We start from the raw sequence: 27449 nt of genomic DNA, 5'->3' as shown, positions 1-27449 counted from the left end.
CTGGAGTAATCCACTGGATTTAATAGACTTTTTTTTCCAAGCTGCACCCAGAACCAGAGAATCACAAGACAAACCCAAGTTACGTTCAGTATTTTTTGTCCAAAAGTCTCTTCTGAACGTTTATTTCGGAATGGCCTACATTAAGCCAAAGCAAGAGAGCATTTTAAAGTAATGCATGTATCATTTCTTCAAAAGGAAAAATCAAGCCTGATGCTTTGAAACTGAATACAGTCACAGACATGAACATTTAGAGCTTTAACAGACATCCTCTACTAATAACAAACACTCAGTTTCAAAGAAAATGTGCACTTTATACACAATTAAAATTAAAACAAAAAACAGTAATAGAAACAGCTCCATTACTTTGCATTTTCAGAATGAATTCAGTGCTGGGATCGGAATATTCTACGCACTCTCCTCACTAATGGTGTATTTACTGGTGTGGACAGCTCACAGGACTGACCTGAGACGGCAGCTTTAAGCGGGTAATAGTTTAGATCATTAATTGGGAAAGGGCTAATACAAACAAAGAGCGAAGCAGCTGTCATGGACCGGTTTTATTTTAAGCCACTAATAAGGAAATTGCTGCAGTTTGCATAGAGAGCAGCAAGGGGAAAGGATTTCCACTTCTTGCCATTCGGCTGGTGAAAGGCTGTTCCACTGCAAGGGGTTAAGAGCAATGTAACCCTTTTGGGAAGCTGAAAAGAACAACCCAGCCCCAGTGTGAGGATAATGAGTGGATTGTAGCCACGAATCCACGAACCCGGGTTTATCTCCAGGCTCCAAGTATCTCTTCCTAGTACTTTCAGACCACATGTTTGCCACTCAGCTTCTCCATCACACTCCCAGCTTTCTGGTGGCAAAACCTCTCTGCCCTGCATCAGGCAGCATGCTTCTCTTCAGACTCCTGCTTAATTAGAGGTGCACTATTAATGAAGTCCCTCTCCCCCCACACAACTAGTCCCACCTCACTGGCTAGCCGCTCCTGCCTGCAAGTCCACTCCAGCTTTTAAAAACTGTCAAGTACTCACTGTGTTATTTACTTATACTTACTTAAAGTCATCACCCTGAAACTTTATGCATAAAATTCAGAGGTTGCTCCTTTCCTGGAGCAGCAGCCAGGAGTCACTGCTAAACAAAAAGCCAGAAAGCAAGTTCACTTCCAACCGTCTCTGCTGGAGATGAACTGGAGCAGCTCTTGCCGGCTCACACAGAGGGTTGCATTGGCTCTGGGCACGCTTACACCTCTCTAAAGCAGAGCTGAGAGAGAGCGGGGATCTACACCCAGGCTGCCTGGTGTCCCAGAGTGAAAACACTTCAGCAAAATACCTATTTTCAGCAAGCGCTTGGGTAGAGGATAACCGCAAGCATGTGCTCGTATCCTCTTAGTTTAAACTGAACATAAAGCCTACGCTTAGATGTTCTGCAGGACAGGGATGGAGTGTGGGTTTACCTGTGTCCTCCACAGAGCCTCACTTCTCAGCCCTGTCCCAGGCCAGGCTGTAACGAGGGCACTATGGACTGAGGTAGCCTTGAAACAGAAACAGTCCCACTTGAAACAGGCCCCCAAAATAGATTAAAATGCACCAAAACCTAACAAAAAAGAGAGAGCGGAACAAGGTCCTGAATACATTATAAATAGTAGCAAAAAGCATACACATTTATCAGCATCTCTCAAACATTAATGCGCATCCTTGCCAAAAAGACACCGCCAAAGGCAGTAAATACCGCATTCTCCTTTTTCTAATTATAAATTCAAGTTTAATGCCAAAACCACAGAATGCCAAATCTGACTGGTCTCTCAAGCAGAAATTTAAATTAAACATGCTGCTCTTTCTGAACTAAATTCCTCAGACATAATGGAAGGAAGATGGGTCAGGAATAAGGCAATATCACTGATAGTCAGAAAGGGCTTTGTAAAACTCCTCCAGACAGCTCGTGTGTCCTGGCTGACGGGAGGAAGGTTATTCCTTGAGCGTAATGCACAGAGAAACAAAATTACCACGACTCCTTCTAACCAGATTACTTCGGAAAAGACAGAAATCTTATCAACAAGGTATCATAACAACTTCACGCCCTTGGGCAGCGGGGTGTTATGTAACAACAGACCTCAAAACCACCCAGATATCACATGAATACGTGGAATTACTGAAGCCAGTAATTTCTATTTACTCTTTTTTTGGATGTGTTACAAGGGTTTGAAGTCTCTCTTCCCTCCTGCTGCATAAAGCTTGCAGGGAGGTCTGAGCACTCTCTCTGTTACGGCTGGCACTTACTCTGAACGCAAGTACTCTCACACACGTACATTTTTCCTGTAAGTAATTTTCCGTAGGGCAAAAATCCCCTGTAGTACATAGTAGTTATAGAATGACACTTCCATTTTATAAGTAGCACATCGTTTTTGTAAAAGACAGAGTCAAGAGCACCATTAACAGATGTTTTCCAAATCTTTCACTGCTCTGCTGCTCAGTGACTGGCACCTGTGGGCTGCCTGGACAACCAGAGGCTCCTCTGTGCTGTTTGCATGTTCAAGGCACTTTTGAAATGCAACATAGAAAGTTTTACATTTAAAACAATGAAGAACAACGACAAAACTGCAGACCACAGTAATAAAACTAGCAAAATGCTAACAGCTACTCATTGCTTCTCCTTATTAATATAAAAAAGTGTAACGTCAGAGATCCAGTGTACAAATACAAAAAATTGTGCATAATAAATGTACTACAATACTGTACATACAGCATAAACCGTTCAATGAGAATGATTTAAATATACCTATTTGTCTCCTGACTTGGAAGACAGAAGAATAAAGTTCTATAATCCTAGAATATGCGTATAAACCCTTTCTGAGAGGTTGAATCACTAGCCAACGGTATCCCTGAAAATAAGCAGAGTCAAATATTTACTTAATGGAAGCCATTATTCACGGGGTTGCTGGTTATGATAAACTAGGAGAAAAAACACAATATATAAACTCAGCCAACATTAAATCCAGACAGAGTTCTTCCCATCGCCTGACTTGCTACTGGCACTGCTTTTGTTTGAGCCTGCTTTGGATTTCTTCTCTCTGGAACTGACGGGATTGTTTTGGTTGTTGTAGGCCTGGATCGCGAGGTCCAGGTGCTCCTGAGCCTCCTTGATTTCCCTCTGCAGATTTTCCAGGTCGGCAGGAATGTTTTCTTCGTTGCTTCCATACTGCTGTTCCTGAGCTATATTGGCTTTGTTCTGTTTGTAGGCCATTTTGGCGTTGGACAGTTCAGTATATTGCATTTGCTCTGGCTTGACCGCGATGTTATAGCCAGGAGGAGCAGATGGCGTATTCCAAGTGAAAGGGTAGTTGTAGGTACCAGAATCTTCCAGCTCTTTTCTCTTGTTGTTCAATGTGTCCCGGATTGTGCCAAATCCCAAATGGAGCATCTCCCAGACATTCAAAAGTAAACACATGCAGCTCACTCCGTACATTATTAGCAGGAAAATGGTCTTTTCGGTTGGCCTTGAAATGAAACAATCTATCTTGTGCGGGCACGGCTTCCTGCTGCACACAAATATGGGGCTGACCGCAAAGCCATACAAAAAATACTGACCCACCAGAAAGCCGATTTCAAACGTAGTCCTCGCCAGAAGCTGCAGGACATAAATTTTCATGAGTCCATCTTCACGGATTCGCCGCCTGCCGTCATGCTTAGCTTTGGCAGGGGCCTGCTGCTCTTTATTCTCCCGTTCGCTCTCCAGCTCTATTTCTGGGTACATCATCGGGTCTTCCTCATGGTCCTCCTCAGTCTCCTCTAAGCCACGATGTTGTTTCCAGCGCATGGAAAAGCTTTTGCTTCTGATTCTCCTGTCAGCTTCACCGTGTTCCACCATCCGGGCAATTTTATGAATTGCGTAGCCTAAATACATCACAGATGGAGTGGCAACAAGAATGATCTGAAAGACCCAAAACCTCACATGGGAAAGAGGAGCGAAAGCATCATAACAAACATTCTCACAGCCAGGCTGCTCCGTGTTGCAAACAAACTTGCTTTGTTCATCATAATAAATAGATTCTCCTCCCACAGCAGTTAGGACAATCCGAAATACAATCAACACTGTCAGCCAGATTTTGCCAACAAAGGTTGAGTGATTGTGGATCTCCTCTAACAGACGGGTCAGAAAACTCCAACTCATGGTGATCAAATAATTTTATCTAAAAAACAAACAAGATGCCCAAATATTTATGAGTTTATCAGCTTGAGCTTATAAGGTGCAAAATTCAACCAAGAGTCAGAAAACTCTAGAATTTTACAATCAACACACAACAGTGTTTGTAGCATCACCTGTTATCGTGAAACTCCAGCTGCCAGAATCTGCTTGAAGATCCTACGTCTCCTCCACAGGCTTTTGAGAAGTCTGCTACAAAAAAAAGGAGCAGTTAACTGCCATTTCGCAAACCAAACGTGCTCCTAAAGCTATTCCAGAGCAGAAGATGCGGCTGCTCTGTATTTCAAATATTAATAAAAACATTTACACTTGAGGCTGAAGTCTCCAAAACACAGTGGATCCAAAGCTAAGCTCCCGTGAAATTTTATGGGCACTGTTGGCTACATCCCACCACTAACAGTGAGACTTATTTTAACTGCACGGAGGTGGCCAAGCCTTGTTAAAGCCTGAGCTAGTGATCTCGGCCTCGACCATAGCCCATGGAGAGAAGCAGCTCTCTCCATGGGGCAATGCCAGCTCTCTTGAGACAAAAATGAACCACCCAGCCCAAACCTGAGCAGCAAGCAACTGCTATTATCTTTCATTTAAAGGCAGGACAACCTGAGTGACCTGAGCAGTGCTACCCTGCAGGTCTAGTCTAGAGACCTAGGAACGTCTGAATTCTAGCCTGATGCTCAAACTATTCTGTGGATTTGGGTTCAGTCCCTTAGGAGGCTAAAGATCTCCCTTCCAGGGTCAGAAAAGACTTTAGCAGGTATGTTGTAGTGGGTTTTGGGAGAGCAGAAGGAAAACCTAGTTAAAAAAGTTACCTGTCAAGAAGAAGAGATACTAGATAGCAATCAATATAAATTTTCAATCCTAACAGTAAAAAAAATAAATCAGTGGAAACTCACAGCTGGCCACACTGTAAAGTATTACAGTGAACGAAACCTAGAGACACTACAGACCCACCCGGAGCTCTAAGTAGTAAAACTGTAAAAATATTAAGCACAGAAAGAATTGTTTGATGCTGCTATAGCACAGGGTATAAGACATCTTTCAGTCCTCTGATGATATCAAATATTAGTTTGTCAAACATTATTAATAGAAATTTTTACATCAGAAGAACACTTGGTGAAAGACCCTAAAACCAGAATTGAACAAATCTCTGGCACTCTGATCTTAAAAATGATTTATTCTTGACCTGGAGAAATTCCAGGCGACTGGAAGAAAACTAGTATTTGCAACTACTGAACTTCTTCCATGTAACTACAGAGCTGTTCACGGGCAAAATAATGAAATTTGAGGGGATGCAATCAATACGGAATTAAAGGATATAAATGTAATCCCCCTCCTGGTGAAATTCAATGTTTCACTGAAAAGGCAACAGCACAGACATAATGCGGATGGGCTGTGTAGGACATTTGATTTATTACTTTATGACAGCGTGAGAAAAAAATAGCACAAGAGAGTATTAAAAAAGACCATACAAGTGGGTCAAAAGTAACAAAGGTCTTGACAAATGATTCCCACATTAGAACCAAGATCAATTGCATGTAATTACAGCAAGTTCTGTAAAGACCAGAAACGGGCCTGGCAACTAGGCTGCATTTTCTCCTTGATCAGAAAATGGCTGCTGACAAAATCTGCAAATGGCACAGAAGTTTCCAGGCTGACAAATAAAGATGAGAGTTATCAGTGATGCAGAAAAACACAGATTGCTCGAGAGGCTGAGTCCACTCAAACAAAACCTCCGCTTTAACCAAGCTTAATGCAAAGACATGCAGCTAAGGAAAAGAACAGCCATCTTTTTTTTTTTAAAGGAGAGAGCAGTGACTCTGGAGATCAGTGAACAGGGAAAGGAGTGAGGGTCCTAATGGATAAGCATCTCAACGAGAGCTGGCGAGATGATTAATGCAACCCTTGGTTGTGTCACGTGCAAACGGGAGCAAGGAGGGTGATCTTACCTCCTTGTTAGCAAGACAGCGCTCAATGCCTGTGTCTGCATTCTTCAGGAGTTGCTTAAACATCAGAGAGTGAATATATTAGCCTCAAAACCAGATGAAGAACGGGGAAGATGCCTAAAAGTGAGAGATTTAGAGAGTTCAATATGTTTAGCTGGGAAACATGGGAAGAAAATGAAGGATTACCGGTGATTCACTTAATCTAGCAGCTGTCAATTAGGCATGCAATCAGTCCAAGGTTTACAATCATAGCTCTTCCTCTACGCAACCATGTCACCATTACACTGTAGACAGAATTGGCCAAAACAACATGTTTTTAACAGGAAAAAAGACCAGAGTGTTCCAGTCCCAGTGCAGTGCCTTACTCCAAACGCCCATTTCAGAAAGGCACCCAAGCACAGCGCTGCAACCCCGAGTCCTGCATGGGTGGGACGAGAGGCAGGGCTTCAGACACCCGCACACCCGGCACGTCCCAGCGGCTCGCTCCGACCAGGAGTCAGAATGGGTGGCAGAGCGAGACTGCCTCTGGGGGTACCCTGTGCACCTGAAGAGTCTCCAAGACACTGAACAGAAAAGGGGAGTGAACCCCACATCTGGAACTGGGAATTACAGAGGTAAGAGCCACAACACCCACATTCACACCAAGTCGCACTGTTGCTCCAGGCACCAAGCACGGATGCTAACAGGACACATATGTTGCTCGCTGACATGTCATGATTTGTCAGTTAAAAATGAGACAAAACCCAAATGAGCTTAAGAAGGGGTTAATTTTCACTCACTGAAAACGCTAGGGCCAAACCCTTTTCAAAAAGTAAACTACCAAGTAAATTTTAAATAAATTAAATACTGCTGACAATATAAATTTGGAACAGAAGCAGGAACTAACCTTTACATTCCCAGATACTGCCAGTGTTTATTCATCAGTGGTTAACAACAGAGAAGTTTGAAATTAGTGCTGGTTTCACTAAGAGAGGGGACACTGAATCTTTACTTTTAGATGAGCTGCTACCTCAACATCTAATAAACTCTTTCAAGGTTTTTATCAGCTTTTCAAGGTGTGTCTTCTGTCTGCAGACCACACAGCTGTGGTTGGCTCAGATCGTACCCCACCAGCTCTGAAGAGGAAGAGGTGGGGAGGGGGTAGATGATCCCGAGCACAACACAGCCACTGGAGGGCACAGCGCATCTGGCCGGCTTCAGAACCTGCTTCAGGAGAAAGACTCACGGCCTGGATTCCACCCGTTACATAAATGAACAGCGTGACAAACCTACGTACAGACACTGACCACACAGACTTAGACATTAACCACAGCTTTCAGATGCAGAAGATGGCATTATCAGACGCATGGTTAAAAACCAAGACCTCTATCAATTAGAGAGTTCTGGCTGCAAAGATGTGAAGTTGCTGAAGAGCTCTGATTCTAAATTTATTCTAAATTTAGTTTTAGTGCAGAGCAGAGCTACTGACACAAATATGGGAGGGATCCACCAGCAGGCAAAGAACTTCCCTGTCTTTAAGGAAACATTTTGGTTCAAGCAAAATGACCTGTCATTAAACCTTTCTTTCACTGGAAATGTTCAGCCCATTCAGATTAAACATAACATGAAAGCAAAAAGTTCCGGGCATCATTATGGCATTTGAAATGGTGGTATTCTTCAGTTTTGTGAGATCGGCCAAAGTTAGAGACTGCACGTTTCTGTCTTTACGAGACATGTACTGCAGGACCCAGATATATTGCAGCAGCCTTCACCTAACATACACTTAGTGTCTCCCAGATTTCTTGTTCTGGCAACATTTAACTCAATAATTTTCCATTGTTTGAAATAAAAGTCTATGGATGCTGACACATATCTGAAAAAGGCAAAACGTCAGCAATTTCAGCTAATTTAAGTCATGCCAGAAAGTACATTTGAGAGAGACTTTCACTCCTTGTATTTATCATAAGTTCATTCCAGCACTTCCAGCAGAGGAGGCGCCTTAGCACAGGCAGGATATACAACGCAAGTAACATGACGCTTATCTCTGACAGCAAGCTGGCTCCTGTGAATCAAAGTTTTACAGACACTGACATCCAGAAAGGCTAAGGAAAAATTTGGAGCAGGTACATGGGAAAAAAGAAATCAGCTTTAGGTTAAGAGATTCACTTCAGGAAATCTCAAGTTATTTCAACATGGCTATTGTTCACAGACACAGTGCACGGCCCCTTGTGTGGACCTTCCTCTGTCTGGACCACATGTGGGTTTGAATATGAATTTAGAAATGGGATTAATTTCACCTCATTTCAGCTTTCTCATCTACCTGCGATGGCCTCCCGCCAGTCAGGGAGGGAAGAGCTGCACCTTGGAGGAGCAGTTTACTGTGACAGCCTTAAACTCCTGCCTTTGGATGGGATGGCTGCAGCGTGTCAGGGACGGACAGTGGGACAGGAGGAATGGAGGCGGCCGGGACCACAGTTCCTCTGGTGAAATGCTCCCAGAGGTGCCTCTATACCCTGGAGACATACGGCACCTCTCAGGCAGCGCAGCGTACAACAGCCAAGCTTTAACAACAGCCTCACTCCTCACAAACACCTTTGGGATGTATGATATCAGGACTCATTTCATGTCATTCCATCGATGACATTGACAGTGGGACTGAGTGCACCCTCAGCAAGTTTGTGGGTGACATCAAGGGTGCACTGAGGGGTGCAACTGATACACCTGAGGGAAGGAAGGGCTGGGGATGCCATCCAGAGGGATCTTGACAGGCTGGAGGAGTGAGGCCATGTAAAACTCATCAAGTTCAACAAGGCCAAGTGCAAGGTCCTGGACCTGGGTTGGGGCAATCCTTAACATCAGCACCGAGATGGGGGTGGATGGATGGAGCAGCCCTGCAGAGGAGCACCTGGAGATAGCAGAGGCTGAAGAATTGGACATGAGCCAGCAATGTGAGGTTGCGGCCCAGAAAGCCAATCATACCCTGGGCTGCATCAAAAGCAGTGTGACCCACAGGTCGGGCAGGGGATGCTCTGGGGTCCCCAGCACAGGACAGACATGGACCTGTGGGAGCGGGGCCAGAGGCCACGGGAACGGTCTGAGGGCTGGGACAGCGCTGCTGCGGGGAGAGGCTGAGAGCTGGGGGTGCTCAGCCTGGAGAGGAGGAGGCTCGGGGAGACCTTACTGAGGCCTCTCAATGTATAGAAAGAGGCTTGTAGGAAAGTCGGAGAAAGACTTTTTACCAGGGCCTGCAGTGACAGGACAAGGGGCAACAGCTTTTAACTGACAGAGGGGAGATTTAGACTGGACGTAAGGCAGGAATTCTTCCCTGTGAGGGGGGTGAGGCCCTGGCACAGGTTGCCCAGAGCAGCTGTGGCTGCCCCCTCCCTGGCAGGGTTCAAGGCCAGGTTGGACGGGGCTTTGGGCAACCTGGGCTAGTGGAAGGTGTCCCTGCCCGGGGCAGGGGGTGGCACTGGATGGGCTTTGAAGGTCCCTTCCAACCCAAACCATCCTGTGGCTCACGACTGGCTGGGAGGACCCTCCAGCTGACCTCTCCACCACAGCTGACCAAGAGCTCTGCGCAGGCACAGGCCAGCCCACCCCTCCTAGCCCAGCCACCTTCCCACCACAGCTGGAGACACCCTCCCCCGGCTAAGTCCACACTTGGGACATGCTTCAGATGACAACTAACTTTTCGCTGGAACAGAGGTTGAGGTGCCGTGCCCGAGCGCACCTTCCAGCACTGAGACCCAACTCCCAGGGGGCAACAGGGAGCTGAAGCTCTCGGATCTCTCTGAATTTCAATAGTTCACCAACTCCTCCTCAGACAAGGTTTGCCTTTAACAGCGTATGTAGGAGAAAGCTTTTGTAGCCAAAAGGCAGTTAATAAAGGGAATATATTTATGGGAAAGACTTTTATTTTCCCCCTTAAAATATGTCCTCCCATGTCATGCTAATGAAATTTGATTAATTTATTAATGATATATTTGTTTTGTTCTGTTTTTAAGCAGTTTAAAAAGTCGTGTGCTGAGCAGAAAAAAAAATCAATAATAAAGGCATGGCAATTCTGTTGATAATCAAAAGAGGTTTCATGCTGCATGAAAGTAAAATTGGGCCCACAGGCTAATTAAAATAGGATTTGAATTAGGGTGAATGAATAATCAGCATTATTAATTAAATTCTCATCTACATTGAAATGTAAGAAATCACATGATTTACAATTATTTTCGAGGAAGCATGGGGGTTCCTTTTTTTTTTTTTTAAACCTAAAAAATGAGTAAGCCTTTACTGTTCAAGAAAGGAGAAAGTTGTGGCCAGAGCAAGTACTGGCAAGGTACCAGCACCCCACAAATCCTTTTGGGTGCCGAGGCCACCCGCCTTTCCAACCTGAGAAGCAATCCCAGTGTCCATCCTCCTAAGAGACACGAGCAGAAGGATGTGGGGATCTTCCTGGGATAAGACAATCGCCCTTCCATTATTTGTGAAGGGAGTGAGTTCAATCGCCACCAACTTTATTCGTATGTTTTTCAGAAGTGTTTACAGCATTGTGCAGCTGAAAAAGAGTAGGAAAACTATTGTACTGAATTTTATTTTTAATCTATATTATAGAATATTTGGGAATTAAAAGGCTGGGACTTTTTGGAGAACACAGAGCACTTTTTCAAGTAAATACTCTGTCATCTGACAAGTGTCACGTGGCAAAAAGCAGAGAATGGTTTAGAAGAAGCCACAGCATCAGTGTCAATTTGGAAACAATTTCTGAACAGTACCTTCAATCCCAGGCATGCTAAGAAGGTTCTGCTGATCCCCAGACCAATCCCCCTGAGTCTAAAAAAACCACTTGTTCAATTAAGAGACCGCAGAGGCTACGCAGAATATAAATAGAACACTAAAATATGGGTAAGAGGTAGAGATATAATAAGATTCTTGTGCTGTCAAAAAAATAAAGATGTCAAATATATATCTATTTGAAAAACAACATACATATACCCACCCAAGCATTCATCTTACAGATAAACTGGAATTTGCAGATAAGATGTGAACCTCCAGTAGCCTCAGCATGCCCTCTAGGTGATGCTAACATGGAAAGCCAAGTGACAATTTTAGCAACACTCCCCCGCAGTGACACAATTCAAATGAAATCGCGACGCATTTCATGCTGGCCAAAACTAGCATTTACTTCACCTACAGCGACCACGCTCCTCCAGGAAGCATCGTCTCCAGGGCACACAGGCCAGAGCATGAAAGATCCCGACTTTGGAAGAGCAGTGTCCATCGGGGCAGCCCGCGCACCCTGTGCTGCAGCACGAGGACATGACGAGCTGCAAGCCTGACTCGAATTCATCTGAGCGCAGAAGCCTACAGCGAGAACAGGCTTTGTCAAAAATGGAGGCTGGGCTGTAGAGTCTCTGTTATGAGATATTTTCAAGATCTGTTTTGAGGTCTGTGTCAGTCTAAATCCCTTTATAGGTGCTCAGCATTTAGCACCCCTTACAAATGATGGGAATGAGGTGTACCAGCCTGGAGACTGCCACAGCGAGCTCCTGAATTTGGCATTTCTGCAGCGACTCAGGACAGAGTTGTCAGATGCTTAGCAAACCTGAGCAGGCTGCTCTTCAGATCTGCCCTACAGACCTGAGGCGTCAAGAAGCAGAAGCAGGCAAGCCCCAGTTGATGCCTGCACTCTGGTGATGTGAAATATAATAACAGAGAAAATAAAATGGTCAGCAGATTACAGGGCGAGACACAGCACGCTGTTTGACAGTCTTTGCAATGAAACACTTGATCCTCGGGGCAACGAGCCACCGTCAAACTGACACGGAATCATGCCAAACCTTGGTCGTCCCAGCACAGCAGGACTGAACCCTGCAGCACAGGTAACCACTCTCCCTCACAACGCAGCTTGTGGATTAGGAATGACCCCACAAGCGAAGAGCTGTTACACTGGAGCACAAAAACAACCCGGGAGTTAACTCTGCCCAAGCTCTCCAGGGCACCTCCTCTCCTGTCTCACCCATCTCTCTTTTCTAGAGTCTCACACACTTCAAAGTGTTTCTCTGCAACATAGTTTAAGCCTGCTAAACCTAGATGGTTCTGAGTAGCTCCTTTACAAACTGGCCTCATCTAGTGTTGGCAGGTCCAGCATGATTTACCAACCCAGGCCCTGCCCTGCTCTTGGCCCCAGCGCTGCTGCGCTCACTCCTCGCTACATAGGAGCCAGTAACATACAGCAAAACTCTCCATAACTTAGTTGGAGACTGAAAACAAGGAATTACAGGGTAGGTAAAGGGCTTTTTTTTTTTTTTCCAAAGAGTTTGAATCTGAAGATCAAGCCATGCTCGAGAAAACACCCAACACTGCAGGTCTGAGATGAAGGCCAAGTGTTTAACCAAAACCTGAGCTCCCGGATTGTCAGCCCAGGCTGTCTGAAGACAACGTGGCCAGGGACTGTTATTTGTACCCTCAAAATCCAAAGATCAGGAGGGTATCCTCAAGAAAGACTGTTCCTACCAACTCCAATGACCATCAGACAGGGTGAACATGGTCTCAGTATGGATTCAGGTCCATCAAACACTCCGGCCAATTCCCTTTCTTCCACACCAAGTGGACCCTGCAAGCTTTTCCACAAGATGATCATACGCATCCAGCACTCATCCCCCAGCTCCTTCTAGGAGCTGCCCCCGAACTACATATCCATTTAATAAGATGTTGCATTAAAGGAGTGACGAATAAATTTGCTGTGAGATGAACCTCGTCGCGTTCTAGCCAGTCCTCAAAGATTAGAGCAGCTGGGGACAGCTGGGCTTATCGCTTAACAGATAGGCCAAGGATTGCCATGACTATAGATCTGACACCAGATGCACGAACAGCTCGTACGCTGTAGGTCCAGTCGCATTCAAAAGAAGCGGTCAGATGCACCAATAGCAGGGTTTATTCTTTTGCAACATTTACAGATTCTATGAGATTGCCGGTGATAAATTCACTAAACTGCAGAACAGCTATATAGCTCCACAAACAAAACCGAAACCAACTGCAATCAGAAGCTTAATTTCCCAGGTAGCCCAGGTCACAAATCTTACTGGCATCTCTTCCGGGAGGGGCAAGGAGAACAAACCTCTTGATCTGTCCCAGTGATCTGGTGTTGAATTCTTGTCCCTCTGAGTCAGGGACAAACTCGGGGTAGTATTTATCTACTATTGTGCCAAGTGTGTCAGGTGGGGGGGTTGGGGACTGTGGTCCTTGAGTTGCAGCACAAAACATTTCTTGGTAGAACTTCTGAGCAGTTGTGCAAAATATTTCCTGCAAAAAAGTGGAAGAAGGGGACTGTGTGGCTTCTCGAGTTCCTCCTCGGTGCCATGGCAACACAAACCACTGCATCTTCACCCCATCCTGTGCCTGCTCTAGGCACCAGGTGTTAGGGAAGTGTGGGTTTTGCAGTTTTTCACTCTTTTGTGCTCCCAACACTTCCAACATAAGACACCACATGCTCCTTAGCTCAGGGCTACTAAACCCTGGTACAGACACATGAAGTGTTACCACTTGCCAAAATACTTCAGAGATCAAACACACCAAATGCCCAACAAGTCCAATGCTGCGACAGCTTCTTTGTAAGTGACAGAACCACCCATTTACTGCAGTCACTTATTTATATTTTGAAGATGCCTAACCTCTAAGTTCCCTTGTACCGATATGCATTGCCCTAAGAAATGTCTAATATTCCACCAACCAGTAGTTTAAACTACCATATTCTATCTCCCAAAGCAGGATCAACTAGAGCAGGTTGGCAGGTCCATGCCCAGCCAGGTTTTGAACACCTTTGAGGATGGAGAGTCCACAAGCTCTCTGGGCAACCTGTTCCTACATCTGACCACACTCACAGTAAAAAAAAAAAAATATTTTCTTATGTTTAAAGCAGAATTTCCTGTGTTTCAATCCATACCCATGACCATTCCTTGGGTACTGCTGAGAAGAGTCTGGGATAACAGTAGCAAAGCAATTTCTCCTGTAAGAATTAAGGTAACACCAGGGGGACAAATTACAGGGACTCGAAATACACTGGCAAGTGATACAGCGATCTAAGAGCCTGCCCGTTCCCAGTGCGGGACAACGGCCCAAAACAGCACGGGCTGCTGCTGCACAGCCCACCCGGCACACCCCACGCACCCCCACTAGCACTGGCGTGATATAAACACAATATATTGCTAAAAGATTAAAAATATTGTACTATTGACTATTGCACCTCTGTTCTCAGCGGTTATTTTAACAAATACAGGGAATGGCAGGGTAAAGATGGGAAAAATATGGTGAGGATGACAGCACAAGGCAGGTACCAAGTGACCAGCACCACTCTGACACAACAGAGCACGACAGCCAGTGGGGCTGGGCTTACTGCACACACCTGCCAACGAATTCCACAGATTCAGCTCATTTCAGGACACACTTGCCGGTGTGTGAACAGTGGAGGGAAAGAAAGTGCAGGACTGCATCCCACTTTAACTCTGCAACAGGCCCTGCACAGGCAAGCCCAGCACTGTCGTGCAGGCTGCACCCAGGGACAGGCAGGGGAAGAGCAGAACAACTTGTGCCCTCAGAGGAAAGGGGAGCTTCTGACCGACAGACGGGCACGTCTGCACCGAGACCCAGAGCACTGCAGCAACAAAAGAAGGAAATATCCTACTTTCCCAGACAGACCCAAAAGGTCTCTGGTCCAAATCGAAGAACACACAAGTACCGTTGTGTGTTACACCAACAGCAAATCCACGGAGGGACACGTGCTGCTGCAGAGCAACAGCCTTTGCATGGGCTAGAGCGTGCGTGCACTTACCCGGGTCCCTCCATCCCTCTCGCAGCGAGGTCTGGGTAAGGCCATCTTCACTCGCATACCGTTTTAGTCAGGCATCAGAGAGATTTCTCTGTCTTGACATGATGAGCGATTCGAATAACCACAACACCCCTTTAACTACTCCTGATTCCACTGCAGCCAACAGCACCACAGCATTTCCCCATCGGGCTCCTCCTATATGCTCAGAGGGATGAGTGTCAAAAGAAAATGACACACTGGAGGCAGCTGACCCAAATATCACTCTCACGGCCATTTCGGGAAAGGAGAGAGAAGCCAAAAGAGAGCAATTCTGTCGGCTCCTGTACGTCAAAAGGCTCTCACTCAGCTGAGCAGGAACCAGTCGAATGGGGATGAACACCTAATTCACCCACCACCATATTATGACAGTCAAAAGAAACTACAATAGTGTTTGCTTCACAGATAAGCCCCAAAAAATAGCATGAATGGCTTGTAAATAAAATAGATACCACATATCATGATGCAGCTTGCCACAATATCCTCAGTCACTCATTCTGCAACATGGCAGCTGTTTCACTGTGACTCAAATTAAAAAAAAATTTATACTTCTATTTCCCAGTTTTGTCATCTGCTCTAGTACAAGACACCATCTCACCTTACAATTATAACAAATTCATGTAACGTTTTCTTCAACAGCAGCTTTGTAGAGAAGGAAGAACGTTCAGAAGCAGATGAGGACATTGCAAACCCTCCCCAACTGCTTTACAAGACATCCAGCACGTGGACCAGCTCTGCCAAACCTGGTCAGGACTTTCAACTTGCTGAGCTACGGAGGACCAGAAAGGTTTGCAGACCTCTGTGACTTCACACAATTGTACATCTCCTCAGGTGGAGAGCACTAAGCTCAGGAGGATGGTAACCAGGCACACCAGAAGGCCATCTTCTCACCGCCAATTAGCTGTATGCCACAACTATCTATGAGGATGGTTCTGGGAACACCTACAGCCAAGGAGAGACTGAGAGCACCTCGCCAGACCATCCACACCACCCTCTGCAGGGAGGCAGTGCCCACACACTGCACAGAGCTCCCTGCAGAGCTCCGAGCCCAGAGCACGGGCTCCCACACAACAGCACAGCAACACTCACCAGCTTGCCAGGCAAGCTCGCTCTCCTGCCAAACGCTGCTGCTTCAACTTCTCTGAAGTGCTACTAAACTGCAGAAATAATTGAAGTTTCCTTTCAGTAAATTGGTTTGAAGTACAGTTTGTTTTGAGGAAAGTTGCGTAGTAAATCAGAGCAGACTGCTATACTGGCATTAAAATGTTACTCCAGCTTGAGTTCAACAGGAATCTTAACAGCTTTATTTTGCCAAAGATAAAATTTAGAACATAAATACACACATAAATCCACTAAGTGAATTATTTGTTGAAAAAAAAAATATTATTTCCTATAGTGAAATAAGAAACCAAAAATTGGCATTTTCTGAAAGAAACAATCTTCTAGACACCCTTGGGAAGAGACCTGAAGCACTCGCTGATTGAACTCCCTAAGCTCCATCACACCAGCTGGGAGAACACAGATACCAACTGTTTTTTTTCTTTCTGAGAATAGCCACAAATAACTTCTATTTTATGAGAGGAAGCTAGAAGCCCTTTTCCCACCATGCCTCATGCCACAGAGAAAGGCACACTTCACCAAGCACAAAGTAGGAGGCAGCTCATTTTTTGCCACCTGACTGCTTTACATGGCCATGTGTTTTACCAAATTTATTATCAACACAGATTATGAAAATTAGCATCAAATTTAAGGCAGATAAGCCTCTGAAATGCATGTAGACTGCTTAAACCATGCATGTGACTTGACATGAGAGTGCAAATGGGACGAGGCTATGGTATATACTGCTTTTTGGTCCTGCTGGAGGTGGAAAAAAGCACACTGAGATACTATGGGCCCAACTGAGGGCGATTCGACAGTGCCAAGCTTCCCCTGGTTTCTTATTTCCAAGATTTCACGATTTTAGGAGGGTGGTTACATCTTGATACAACCTTGTTAGTCACTGAGGGAAGTTCATGCTTGTTCTGTACATGTTCTCTTCAAGCTCCAACCAGGAGACAGCAGATCACCACCGTTTAGCAAGGCCAGGGAGAAATCACGACTCGCTGTCTCAACACTAAGTGGGCGTCAGTGTAAACAGGATTATAAAGCACTGGTCAGGTCAGCCGTCTGGCTTCAAAAGAACTTACTTAGAAAAATATCTAGAACACCAAAGATTGTAAAAAACCTTATTTTTCTTAAGACAAAAGGAAAATAATACGAGCATATGACAGGGACTGTACCAACAAGAGAAATCTCCTTTTAGAGAGCAACTGGCAGCCTCTCCAGGCTTTGGACAAACCTGTTCACTCCAAGTCTGAGTAAGCCCATGCTGCAAGTTTGGATACAAGTAACTTCCCATCTGCGTTACCAGAATAAAACATTCACAGGAACATATGAAGTAGAGACAAAAAACATTAACACACTAGATAGCTTTAGTGATGAATGCAGACACAGTCTTACTATTCTACCTCGCACATATTCAAAGATCTATCACCAACCACACCAGCTTTTGCTTTACCAGTTCTCTGAAGGGTTAAATCACTGCTATGTGCAAGGGGACCAACCATTCTCTAACGCAGAGGTGAGTAGGTCTGCTTGCAAAAATGTTCTCAACACAAAGGATATTCGAGCATCCACTTTATCACATCTCATTCACTCAAAGAAAAGGGGGATTAGCTGGAAGCAAAGTAATTCCTTATAAGAGACCACTGATTCTCTCACTAAGGCTTCTCTCACTAAGGCAACTCATACCTACTCTGGCAAGTTCACAGAATCACAGACTGGTTTGGATTGGAAGGGACCTTCAAAGCCCATCCAGTGCCACCCCCTGCCCCGGGCAGGGACACCTTCCACTAGCCCAGGTTGCCCAAAGCCCCGTCCAACCTGGCCTTGAACCCTGCCAGGGAGGGGGCAGCCACAGCTTCTCTGGGCAGCCTGTGCCAGGGCCTCACCCCCCTCACAGGTAAGAATTTCTGCCTTAGATCTCATCTAAATCTCCCCTCTGTCAGTTAAAAGCCGTTGCCCCTTGTCCTGTCACTGCAGGCCCTGGTAAAAAGTCTTTCTCCGACTTTCCTACAAGCCTCTTTCTATACATTGAGAGGCCTCAGTAAGGTCTCCCCGAGCCTCCTCCTCTCCAGGCTGAGCACCCCCAGCTCTCAGCCTCTCCCCGCAGCAGCGCTGTCCCAGCCCTCAGACCGTTCCCGTGGCCTCTGGCCCCGCTCCCACAGGTCCATGTCTGTCCTGTGCTGGGGACCCCAGAGCTGGATGCAGGGCTCCAGGGGGGTCTCACAAGAACGGAGCAGAGGGGCAGCATCCCCTCGCCTGACCTGCTGGCCACACTGCTGTCATCTATCCTATAACTAAAATAGTTTCTCCCCCATCACTTTGTTACTGTTTCAGATACCCATCTGCATCTTGAGGGAGCCTCCCTGCAGAAAGCCACCACCAGAAACAGGTTCATTTCTTAATGCTACTAAAAAGATGACAATGCCACACCGGCAAAATTACTTGACTTCTTTACACATGTACTAGAAACAGTCCCAGCCTCCTCACCAGCCCCATTCCTCCAGGGACTCTCTGGGAAACTCGCTCACACTGAAGTGACTGGAGAAGAGGTTAGAGAGTAAAGAGCCAAAAAGAAGAGTAACGGGTTGGGAGGACTGGGTGACATTCACCAAAGAGGTTAATGGAACTCCAAGCTGGAGCAGCCAACCCGGTTACAGCCTTTCTTAAAATCACCTTGGTACACAGAGTGTCATGCCAACTCTGTAAAACAAGGGTTGCTGAGAAAATGCTGGTGAACTGCAGGCCTCCAAACCCAACATTTGTATAGGACCAATTAGACAATATTATGTAGAGTAGAACTAGTGGACAATTGATATATCTATAAATACTGGGGGCAAAGTCAGTGTGGCTTCTGTAAAGGCTTCCAGCCTCACAAAAGCCTCCATACTACCTGGATTTTTAAGATCTGTGAGTCTATCTCTCTCATCAGAGGCTTCTTGTAGGGACACCAAAAGGCCACACTGGAAAAGGGACTGTCCCTGCACAGATAAACAACTTAGTGAAGATAACAGAGTAGGAGTAAAAGGTCATTTCCTGCCAGGGAGGGAGGTCCCAGTAGAGTTTCACAGGAAGAGAGGCTGGGAGCTGTGCTGGACTAGGACTTTCTTTGAGTAAAATCCAACAGCAAGGTGGGTGGGATGTGACCAAGGATCCTGATGGTAATATCCAAGGCAAGGAAGCCAGGTAACTGAAGAACAGCGGAAGGGCCTTACGACTCCAAGTAACCTGCTAATAAAATGGCAGTTGAAATTCCACGTAAAGTGATGCATACATTGAATAAAAAAACATAAATCCCAGTTTCACACTAAAAAATATGTGCCCTGAGATGGCCTCAGAAAGCAGGAGATGTTGAGGCTGGCAGGCTGCTCCATGAAAGCTCCAGCACCGCTCAGCACGGTCCAGAAAGCCAGTAGCATTTTACTGGTGCTGGAGGAGGAGCACATGAACAGCACATGCTACTGTGTCACCGTGAGCACCCATGGTTCACCCACGTCCCTGCTGCAGAGATGGCGCTGGTCACTCTCCCCATCCTCCATCTCAGAAAGAGAGAACAGAAAAGACTTTGGAGAAGAGGTATGGACTGGCTGGTGTAGGAAGAACAGTGGAAAACCAAGAAGGCTGATGGAGAAGAGGGTAAAATCTGGAGTAGCCTGGAGAAGGAAAGCCCCTTAAAAACTGAAAAAAAGAGAGTGCTTCACACAACAGGTAAATCCCCAGGCAGAAAGCAGTCAGAATGCTGAGAGGCGTTTCAACCATGCCTCTCCCATGCTTTTGCCATAGCTTCCACTTGGACCAGTGTCAGAAAGAGGACTCCGGACCAGGCAGACCTTCAGTGCAGCTGCTCTAACAGAGCCAGGGGGGCTGTGGAAGAGCACGTTAAGGAATCAGCTAAAAGAGAGGCACCAGCAGAAACCAAAAGGAAAAAAAATGGTACCTCAGGTTATTAATCATTGGCAAGTTACAGCCGATTGGTATTCAGTATTTACTTGTCAGACAAATCTCAGCAGTCGGCGCACCTGAAGAGCAGCAATGATTTCTTTCTATCAATACCCCTCCAGCACAATCCTCCAGGGAATCAGATTTTGCAGACACCCCGATCGATAAGGTTTTGCCTTTACAGATTGCAAAGAGAGCAAGAGCAGGCTGAGGAATACAGATCAAGGTGGGTATTGCCACAGAGGTGGACGATTCAAGTAAACTCCAGAAGGAGTGAAGACTTTACATGAACCAAGGAACAAAGATCATTTCCATATGGCCATATGGAAGATCACCAAGTACTTCCTCCCAAACCCTTCCATTTTATTTTATATTTTTAATATCCCAGGAATCACAGTTTCCACTATGAAAATTCTTCTCCTTTTAAAAATAGTTTAGCTATGTATTTGAATGTCAGCTAAGTAACTCTTGCGAATGAATGTCTGCTGTAATTAAAATTCAGTCACTTCTTAACTACTTCAACATGTTTACTGTGAAAATCAGATTTTTAGACTTTCAGGAAATGCTGCATGCGAGACAGCACACCTGCAAGACACACATTAAGAACCTTAATTATTTTATTTTTACGCCATTTAAAAATGTCTTAACACCAGTTCCAGCCCCACGTGCACAATCTACCACCAGCCCCTTGCCTGCCTACAGATGCTCCTCTAACCTCAGGCCCCTGGATTACGCAGCATCACTTGTCAGCTGTGCCCCTGAATCCATAACAGAGCAAGACTTCCAGGAGTTAACAAGGAGTCAGAAACTCACCCTCAAGGTAGTGTGGAAACCATCTACACACAAGAAACACATCACCCTTCCAGGCTCTCTGCTATTTTAAGCATGAGAGAGATACAGAACTTTACAGACTGTTATACCTGGGTCTGGCACAGCTGCACCGCTGGCGAGCGTCCGACTCTGGGATGTCACCGCCAGCAGGAGACAACATCCCTGATGCCACAAGCTCTGGATTCCCAAGGCACACCACAGCTAGACTCAGAGGTTGAGTTTCTCAACTCTCAGGTTGAGACCCAGAAGTCATTTTTCCTCATTCATTCATCAGTTTAGCTCAATCTGAAAAGCAATGTGGAAACAACCGGCTCCAACACTGCATTTTTTGGGAGGGCTTTGGGAATTTTTAGAAGAGAGGAAGAGCTGTGCACAGCTACCTGCAAGACAAATAATACAACCCTGGGAAAGTGGATTAATGGCTGAGAGGAACATTGCAATGGGTATTCCAAGGAGGAATAATAACATGCAATTGTTAGCCACCTCTCCAGCATCACCAAATACAGCATTTGTACTAAAAAGAACGGTAGGCACAATCTGCTGGTCATCCATATGTATGTCTCCCCTTTGTACTTCGACAGTATCTTAAACGAGGTCAGGCACACACACTCAGAATTGTTTTCTGACAAATTTGTTAACTAAGAAGGTGGAACTAATATCTGTAAGAGCCGAAAGCTGGTATCATGTCCTTATTTAGGCAAAAAAGCTGGCTGACTCCAATGATTTTCATCTAAGCAAGGTAATAGGGACAAATCCTTCACTCCTGTGTAAAAATGTAAATCCCAGGTCAGTGAGTCAGTTAAGCACATGCCTAATGTAAAGCTTGAAAGAAATCCTGCTAATAACTGGGCTGCTTGCATATTTACAGTTAGACATGGGCTTAAGTACCTGGATGATCTGGAAACACCCCATAGCCCCCGGAAAAGAGACTAAAACAGGCTGGTCTGTGAATTAATCACAGTGGTATGAACAGAACTGCTAATATTAAACTAGGGGGGGACTCTGTGTGTGTGTGTGTCTGTGTGTGTATGTGTGTTTAAGCATCTGTTCAAGTTTAGGCATATAAAACATTTTTCAGCCCAGTGACTCCATAGGGAAATGCCTCATACATCAGCTCATCTGACTCAATTTTTCCATCACATTTCCCTTAATACAGTTTTGTCCATAAATACACTATTAATTTTTTTCCAAATATAGATTTTTATTTATAGTCAGAAAACATTGTAACTTATTACTTAAAGCCCTGGGTTCTTCTTTGAAATGTAATCATTAAGGAATTATTAGCCAATAATGAGGGATGTAACTAAGTTATCCTCTTTTGCAGAAGGAAAAGGGAGGGGTTTTGATATAACATTTACCATTCTCAGTATTTCTTTCACTAGAAAATACCTAGTAACATCGTAACTGCCCAGCCATACCCTGCTGTATCTCAACTGAGCCCACAGCACATCCACGACCTTTTACCTTCAGTCTTCGTTTGACAGAAAAGAAAGCCAAGTTTTTAAAAATCCTGGCCAGACCTTCCAGACAGCCCACAGTCTCAGGAGAACCGGGCATCGCTACCCAAGCAGCAATACCATATTTATAGCATGTAGTTTATAGTGATATTCATATTTATAGTATGAGGAGGTCCGAAAAAGAAATCTAACACTGCCTTCTTCCCCTCCAAGGAACATTTTGAAGATAAATTCTTTTTTGTGGCTTTTAACAGAAAGCGGATAGCCTACCAAAACCATGACAAAGGCCCCTGAATAGATAATTCAGACATTTAAGAAGTATGGGGTTTTTGCAGAGGCAGAGTTTAGACACTGAGCAATAATGAACAGAGCAAGTAAAATGGAATTTAACAGGATTTGACAATTATTAACCACCACTCAAGTCAAAAGAAAGCAGAGCACATTATTACGTGGCATGAGTATGGGACAGTGGAATTCCACTCCCGCTGCTCGCAGGAAGTGCGAAGGCTGGCTGGAAAGTCAAATAATGACATAGGGTTCTGCAATAAAATATTCATTCACAAAGCACAGCAAACAGGATTGTTTCCCTGCATGGAAAGTGCAGCCACCCTCGAGGGGCTGACTGGGTTGTGGTCCAGGGACCAGTTTTTGGAGGCACATCTGTAACTCAGGGAGTTTTCCTGTGCGCTGGGCAGGGATGCTAGGAAGGAATGTGCTTCCCTGTACAGGTCAGCAGGGCTAAAACAGAGCAAGCATAAAAAGTAGGGAAAATTAATGGAACTTGTTTCAGCAGAATAATTTACTTCCTATTAACCAGATTAAAAATAAATAAATCTGGAGCACAAACTCCATAAAGCACTTTGTTGAGTGGCAGCACAAAAAACAAAAGCTGGAAACAGAGTGGGAAGAAAGGATCACCTTCTTCCTAATGAGCCAGCAGCCCCCACCCTCTGGGGCTGCAGAACGGCCGCAACAAAGGGGTCCATTATCTGCCGAGGTTTTTACTCCAGCGATCCATTCCCCTTGTCCAAGTCTGCGCTGCTGCTCAGAGAATCCTGTCTGAGCAATAAGGCCAAGGCATAAATGCTGTACCCACTGCAACTCGCTCTGCGTTGCTGACGTTTAAAAAAGAGATGGTGAAAATCTGAAGTGGTGTTAGGAAAGAGTAGCAAAATTGCCCCCCACCCCCTTCCTGGCTCGATGCTAATAGTGAGGCTACGCTCTGATTTCATAACTTTTTTCATAACTTTTATTCTCAGCCATGCAGCCCCTCGCAGGTACCCAGGACTGCGGGGCGATGCTGGCAAATCACCAAAATTCAACCTGATGAGCACAGTCTGCCTGGGGTGCCCCGTTCCCGGCTCACACACCCCCTGTTGGGTTTAGCAGCTCTCAGCTGAAAGCTCACCAGACTATAACAAGTCCTCGCTCTCCAGCATCGTGGCTTGGGCAAAAAAGAAGCGTTGGCCGTGCTGTGAGCGCCTGCTGGCTCCAGCCCCGCCAAGAGCAGTGCCCGAGGCACAGGGGCTGAGTAATCCAGCCCATAATGTACCCAGTGCAGGTGCTTCCGGATGAAACGACTCCTGACAGCACGGGTCCTGGGCACTTTGGTGGTCCCAAGTGGCTGGATTACACCCACGTACAATTGCAGGCACTGCAAGTGCACTGGACCTCACCCTTTGCTTGGCAAAAAGTGATGTTTCAGGAGAGTTTGTGTTTTTCCTGGACTCGCAGGAGTTGCTGGCAGTCACTAAATTACTAAGTCAACAAGTCTGCGTGTTAAAATTCACGGCAAACTCTCCACCAGTGATTAGATTTCACAGCTTAGAAGAATTTTGCCCTTGAATCTTGCCTTTGTCATCTATAAAACCATACAAAGCCAGAAAAGACCTTTTAAGATAAAGGTTCACCTAAGCAACGCAATTCCCAAACCTATTACCTTCTGAACCACAGAAAATTCTTTACAAAAGCTGTGCCTACAATTAAAACTCTTCAGTATGTACTAAAATCTTTGTCCGAAAACCTTTGCTAAATTCTTAAAATCGGTCTCAACTTCTCTAGCACCTGATCGTTGCCTTGCTACACCTTTGTCCTCACAAACTGTGAACAAGTTTTCTTTTAACCTTCCCCCTGTTAAGAGAGGGACAGGACCACTGGAAGTCCTCGCTGTCGGGCATTTTCCAACCCTTCTGGGGCTCTTTAACTCATTCAGAGCGAGCCGCCGTGCTCTCAGTCTGTGACCCTGATTTTTCATTTATTTACTGATATTTGCATCACTTGGATGTTTGCTGTGAATAACCGGAAAAAAAAAATCACTAATGAAGGGCTCAGAATAGGTACCAGGGGAACCCATCCAGAAAACAGGTATTCCATGACAATTCCTCACTTACAGTCATGCATTCAGAACTGTGAGTTGCTTTAAAAAACTCAAAAATCTTGATGTTGTTGCATCAATTAAGAAACCTGAGTTTTTAAAATTAAAATATTGTCTATTAGCAATAATTCAATAGTCCGCTGCATCAGTGGTTAACACAAACTTGCGATTCTGGTCTTAAAATTACTAAAGGTAGCCCCTCTGACAAGGGTACGGCCAGTCATTAAGATTTTTTTAATACTTTTCTCGATTTAAACTGATCTAAAACTTGATAAATCCAGTTTTAAAAGCCAATGCCAGGATGAGAAACTGGGTGATGAACTCACGTAGCCTCAGCAAACAGCAGCTGAACACGTTTTCAACACAGCTGAAAAAACAGAGACAAGTTTCGTGTGATGTAAACGCAAACCCTCGACCTACGTGTCACACGTACGAAATGATGCTCCTTGCTCGGTTTTGCCCCATCCTTGGCCATTCCAACCCAGAAACGTCAGCCAAGGTACCGCTTCTCAAGAGATACACGGCAAAGGGATCGTTTGCTTACAAGGAGCCACAGAAACACTCCCAGGGCAGAGCCCCCCGCCGGCAGAGCCGGCCCGGAGCAGCAGCCTGCTCGCAGCACAGCACCCACCCCAGCTCACCTGGGCTTCTGCTCCGCGCCCTCAGCCCCTCACCTCGCCGCCTCCTCGGCCGCAGCCTGGTCGGAAGCCCCGGGCCACGGCGGGTCCCAGCTGCACCGACACACGGGAAATCCCTGCAGCCAGACCTCTCCGCCTCAGCGTTAATCCTCAGGACCGCACTCGTGAGGAGCTTTTGCCGCCGACCGGAGGGAGGAGGACGGACGCGGAGCAGCCTGCGCATTCGTCAGACACAGAAAATATGTAACGGTTCACCCCACCCACCACCAAACCCTCAGGATCTGCTTCAGTCACCAGCGCGACATGAGAAGGAAACAAACATCCTCCCTCCTGCCTTTTTAAAACTGCAGGAACGCTGGAGTTAATTTTAGGATTGCTGGAAAGACAGGACTTCCAGCTGTTTGCAGTCATATGGGGAGAAAAGCAACGGCACAATGAGGCTCGAATTACCTGTGTGCTTGTATATTCATTTCCTGTTTGAAAATTCTTACATATCCCGCTTCACAGAACGGAGCTTACTTGCTCCCCCAAGAAAGCACAAGCGTAACTTTTGAATCTACTGGGCAAGAATCAAAATCCAGAGAAGCACACCTTTCATTCTCCTAAGCACGAGTCCTGACAGAAAACAACAGCTTTTCCCTTTCAAATGACCTGAAGAAAGGTGGAGTTTAGTAACTGGGTTGATGACCGGTTTGCTCAATGTCACTGTCAAACAGATTTCTAATAGAAAGGGACCGATTTTTTTTCCTACCGATTATCCTCAACTTACAGTGGGCAGAAGACATGGAAATAACAGGAATAATCAATTGTCTGTCAGATGCAAGCGTTTTGTTCTTCCTCTTCTTTCTAAATACTAACTGACACCCAGTGTTAGCTGAGCCCGGTGTTACCAACTGTTGCTTGAGAATCCATACAGTACATCCAGGCCCTAATTAAATCTCTGTGCACTCTCTCCTATTTGTCATCAATGGATGAAACAAAATTAGCACTTCCCTGGGAAGCGAGGTCGCGGCGACCAGGAAGAGTCAGAACTAATTCCTACCAGTAGAAAACTGGCTATAAAAGGCAATAAAAATAACTGTACAAGTGTCATTCTTGTGAAATTTTAGGACACAGGTCAAAGTTAGGCCCAACAGAGCCAAAACTTTCATTATTGGGCGCAGGGGGTGGATCTTTCTCCTCGTGCTCTGCGTTCAGTCGAAGCGCAGAGGAACGCCAGCCCACACGCCATAGCCCCAGTTGCCTCCAGACGGGGTAGACTCGGGCCGTCAACGGGTTTATAAAGGTTTGTCTGGCCGAGGAGAGCCCGGAGCTGCTGACCTCTGAGCCTGTGTTGGTGCTACAACAGCGTCTGCTGCCAGGCCCGAGCGCTCAGGGCCCGGCCCAGCACCGTCCCGCCCGGTGAGGGTCGGGGTGGCCCAGCCGCCTCTGCCGGGAGCTCCCGGGCGAGGGGACCGGCAGCTGGTGTCTCTTCGAGTGACAAACGGCTGTGAGGGGCACTGGGCTCGGCGGGACGGGAAAAAGCCAAACGTGCCGCCAGCGGGGTAGGAACCCCCGGGGCTGGGCACTGCCCGCACACGTCTCTCCCGCCAGGAAGCTCTGCCCGGGGCTCGCATTCCCTCGCTCGGGGAGAGCACCCGGAGCGCCCGTCCCTAACGCCACCTCCCCGCGGTGGGACGCCCGGCGCGTCCCGACCCCCGGAGCCCGCGGGGACGCCCGGAGGGTCAAAGCCGACGGCGCCAGCTGCGGGCGAGCAGCGGGGATGCGCGGGCCCGCCCGGCCCACGGGAGACGGTGCGACCGGCCCCTCGCCACGGCGGCCGGGGCGGAGGGCGCGGCGGCTCCGCTCGGCCCCTCGCTCCGCGCCTCCAGGGGCCCGTCTCTCCTCAGCCCGCCGCGGCTCGGCCCGCTCAGCGCCCGCGGCCCCCCGGAATCCCCCCTCCCCTCCCCGCCCGCGGGTACCCCGGGATCCCCCCGCCCCGCCCGCGGCCCCCTCAGGGCCGCCCCCTCCCCACTCACGCCGCTGCCCCGCGGCTCCGGCCCATGGTCGCGGCGGGGCCCCTCGCCCGCCCACACGCGCCGCCGCGGCGGGGCCGCCGAGCCCGGGCGGGGGGCGCGGGGCGCATGCGCAAAG

At 46.6% G+C, this 27449-nt stretch overlaps 1 protein-coding gene across 5 annotated transcripts; it reads right to left on the bottom strand.

Annotated features, from left to right (window-relative positions):
- Window positions 1–27449, bottom strand: GJC1 (gap junction protein gamma 1). 5 transcript variants are annotated; one of them, XM_074926820.1, is made up of 5 exons: window positions 27335–27449; window positions 6147–6260; window positions 4317–4392; window positions 2985–4186; window positions 1–2878 (listed from the first exon to the last, which is right to left on the bottom strand). In XM_074926820.1, the coding sequence occupies exon 4, from the start codon at window positions 4165–4167 to the stop codon at window positions 2986–2988; it is 1182 nt and encodes a 393-aa protein (XP_074782921.1). In that variant the 5' UTR covers window positions 4168–4186; window positions 4317–4392; window positions 6147–6260; window positions 27335–27449; the 3' UTR covers window positions 1–2878; window position 2985. The 5 variants fall into 5 exon arrangements, with proteins under 5 accessions (XP_074782921.1, XP_074782918.1, XP_074782916.1 ...); XM_074926817.1 differs by having other exon boundaries at window positions 1–4186; window positions 4317–4389; XM_074926815.1 differs by lacking the exon at window positions 27335–27449 and adding an exon at window positions 25320–25531 and having other exon boundaries at window positions 1–4186.

Source organism: Athene noctua, chromosome 25 (assembly GCF_965140245.1).
Source record: "Athene noctua chromosome 25, bAthNoc1.hap1.1, whole genome shotgun sequence".
Taxonomy (NCBI): Eukaryota; Metazoa; Chordata; class Aves; order Strigiformes; family Strigidae; genus Athene; species Athene noctua.
The sequence above is the reverse complement of the archived record's forward strand: the minus strand, read 5'-3'. Positions and strand labels throughout refer to the sequence as shown.

Coding starts and splice junctions, on each gene's coding strand:
- GJC1 (XM_074926820.1), bottom strand. CDS start 4,167: ATGAGTTGGAGTTTTCTGACCCGTCTGTTAGAGGAGATCCACAATCAC.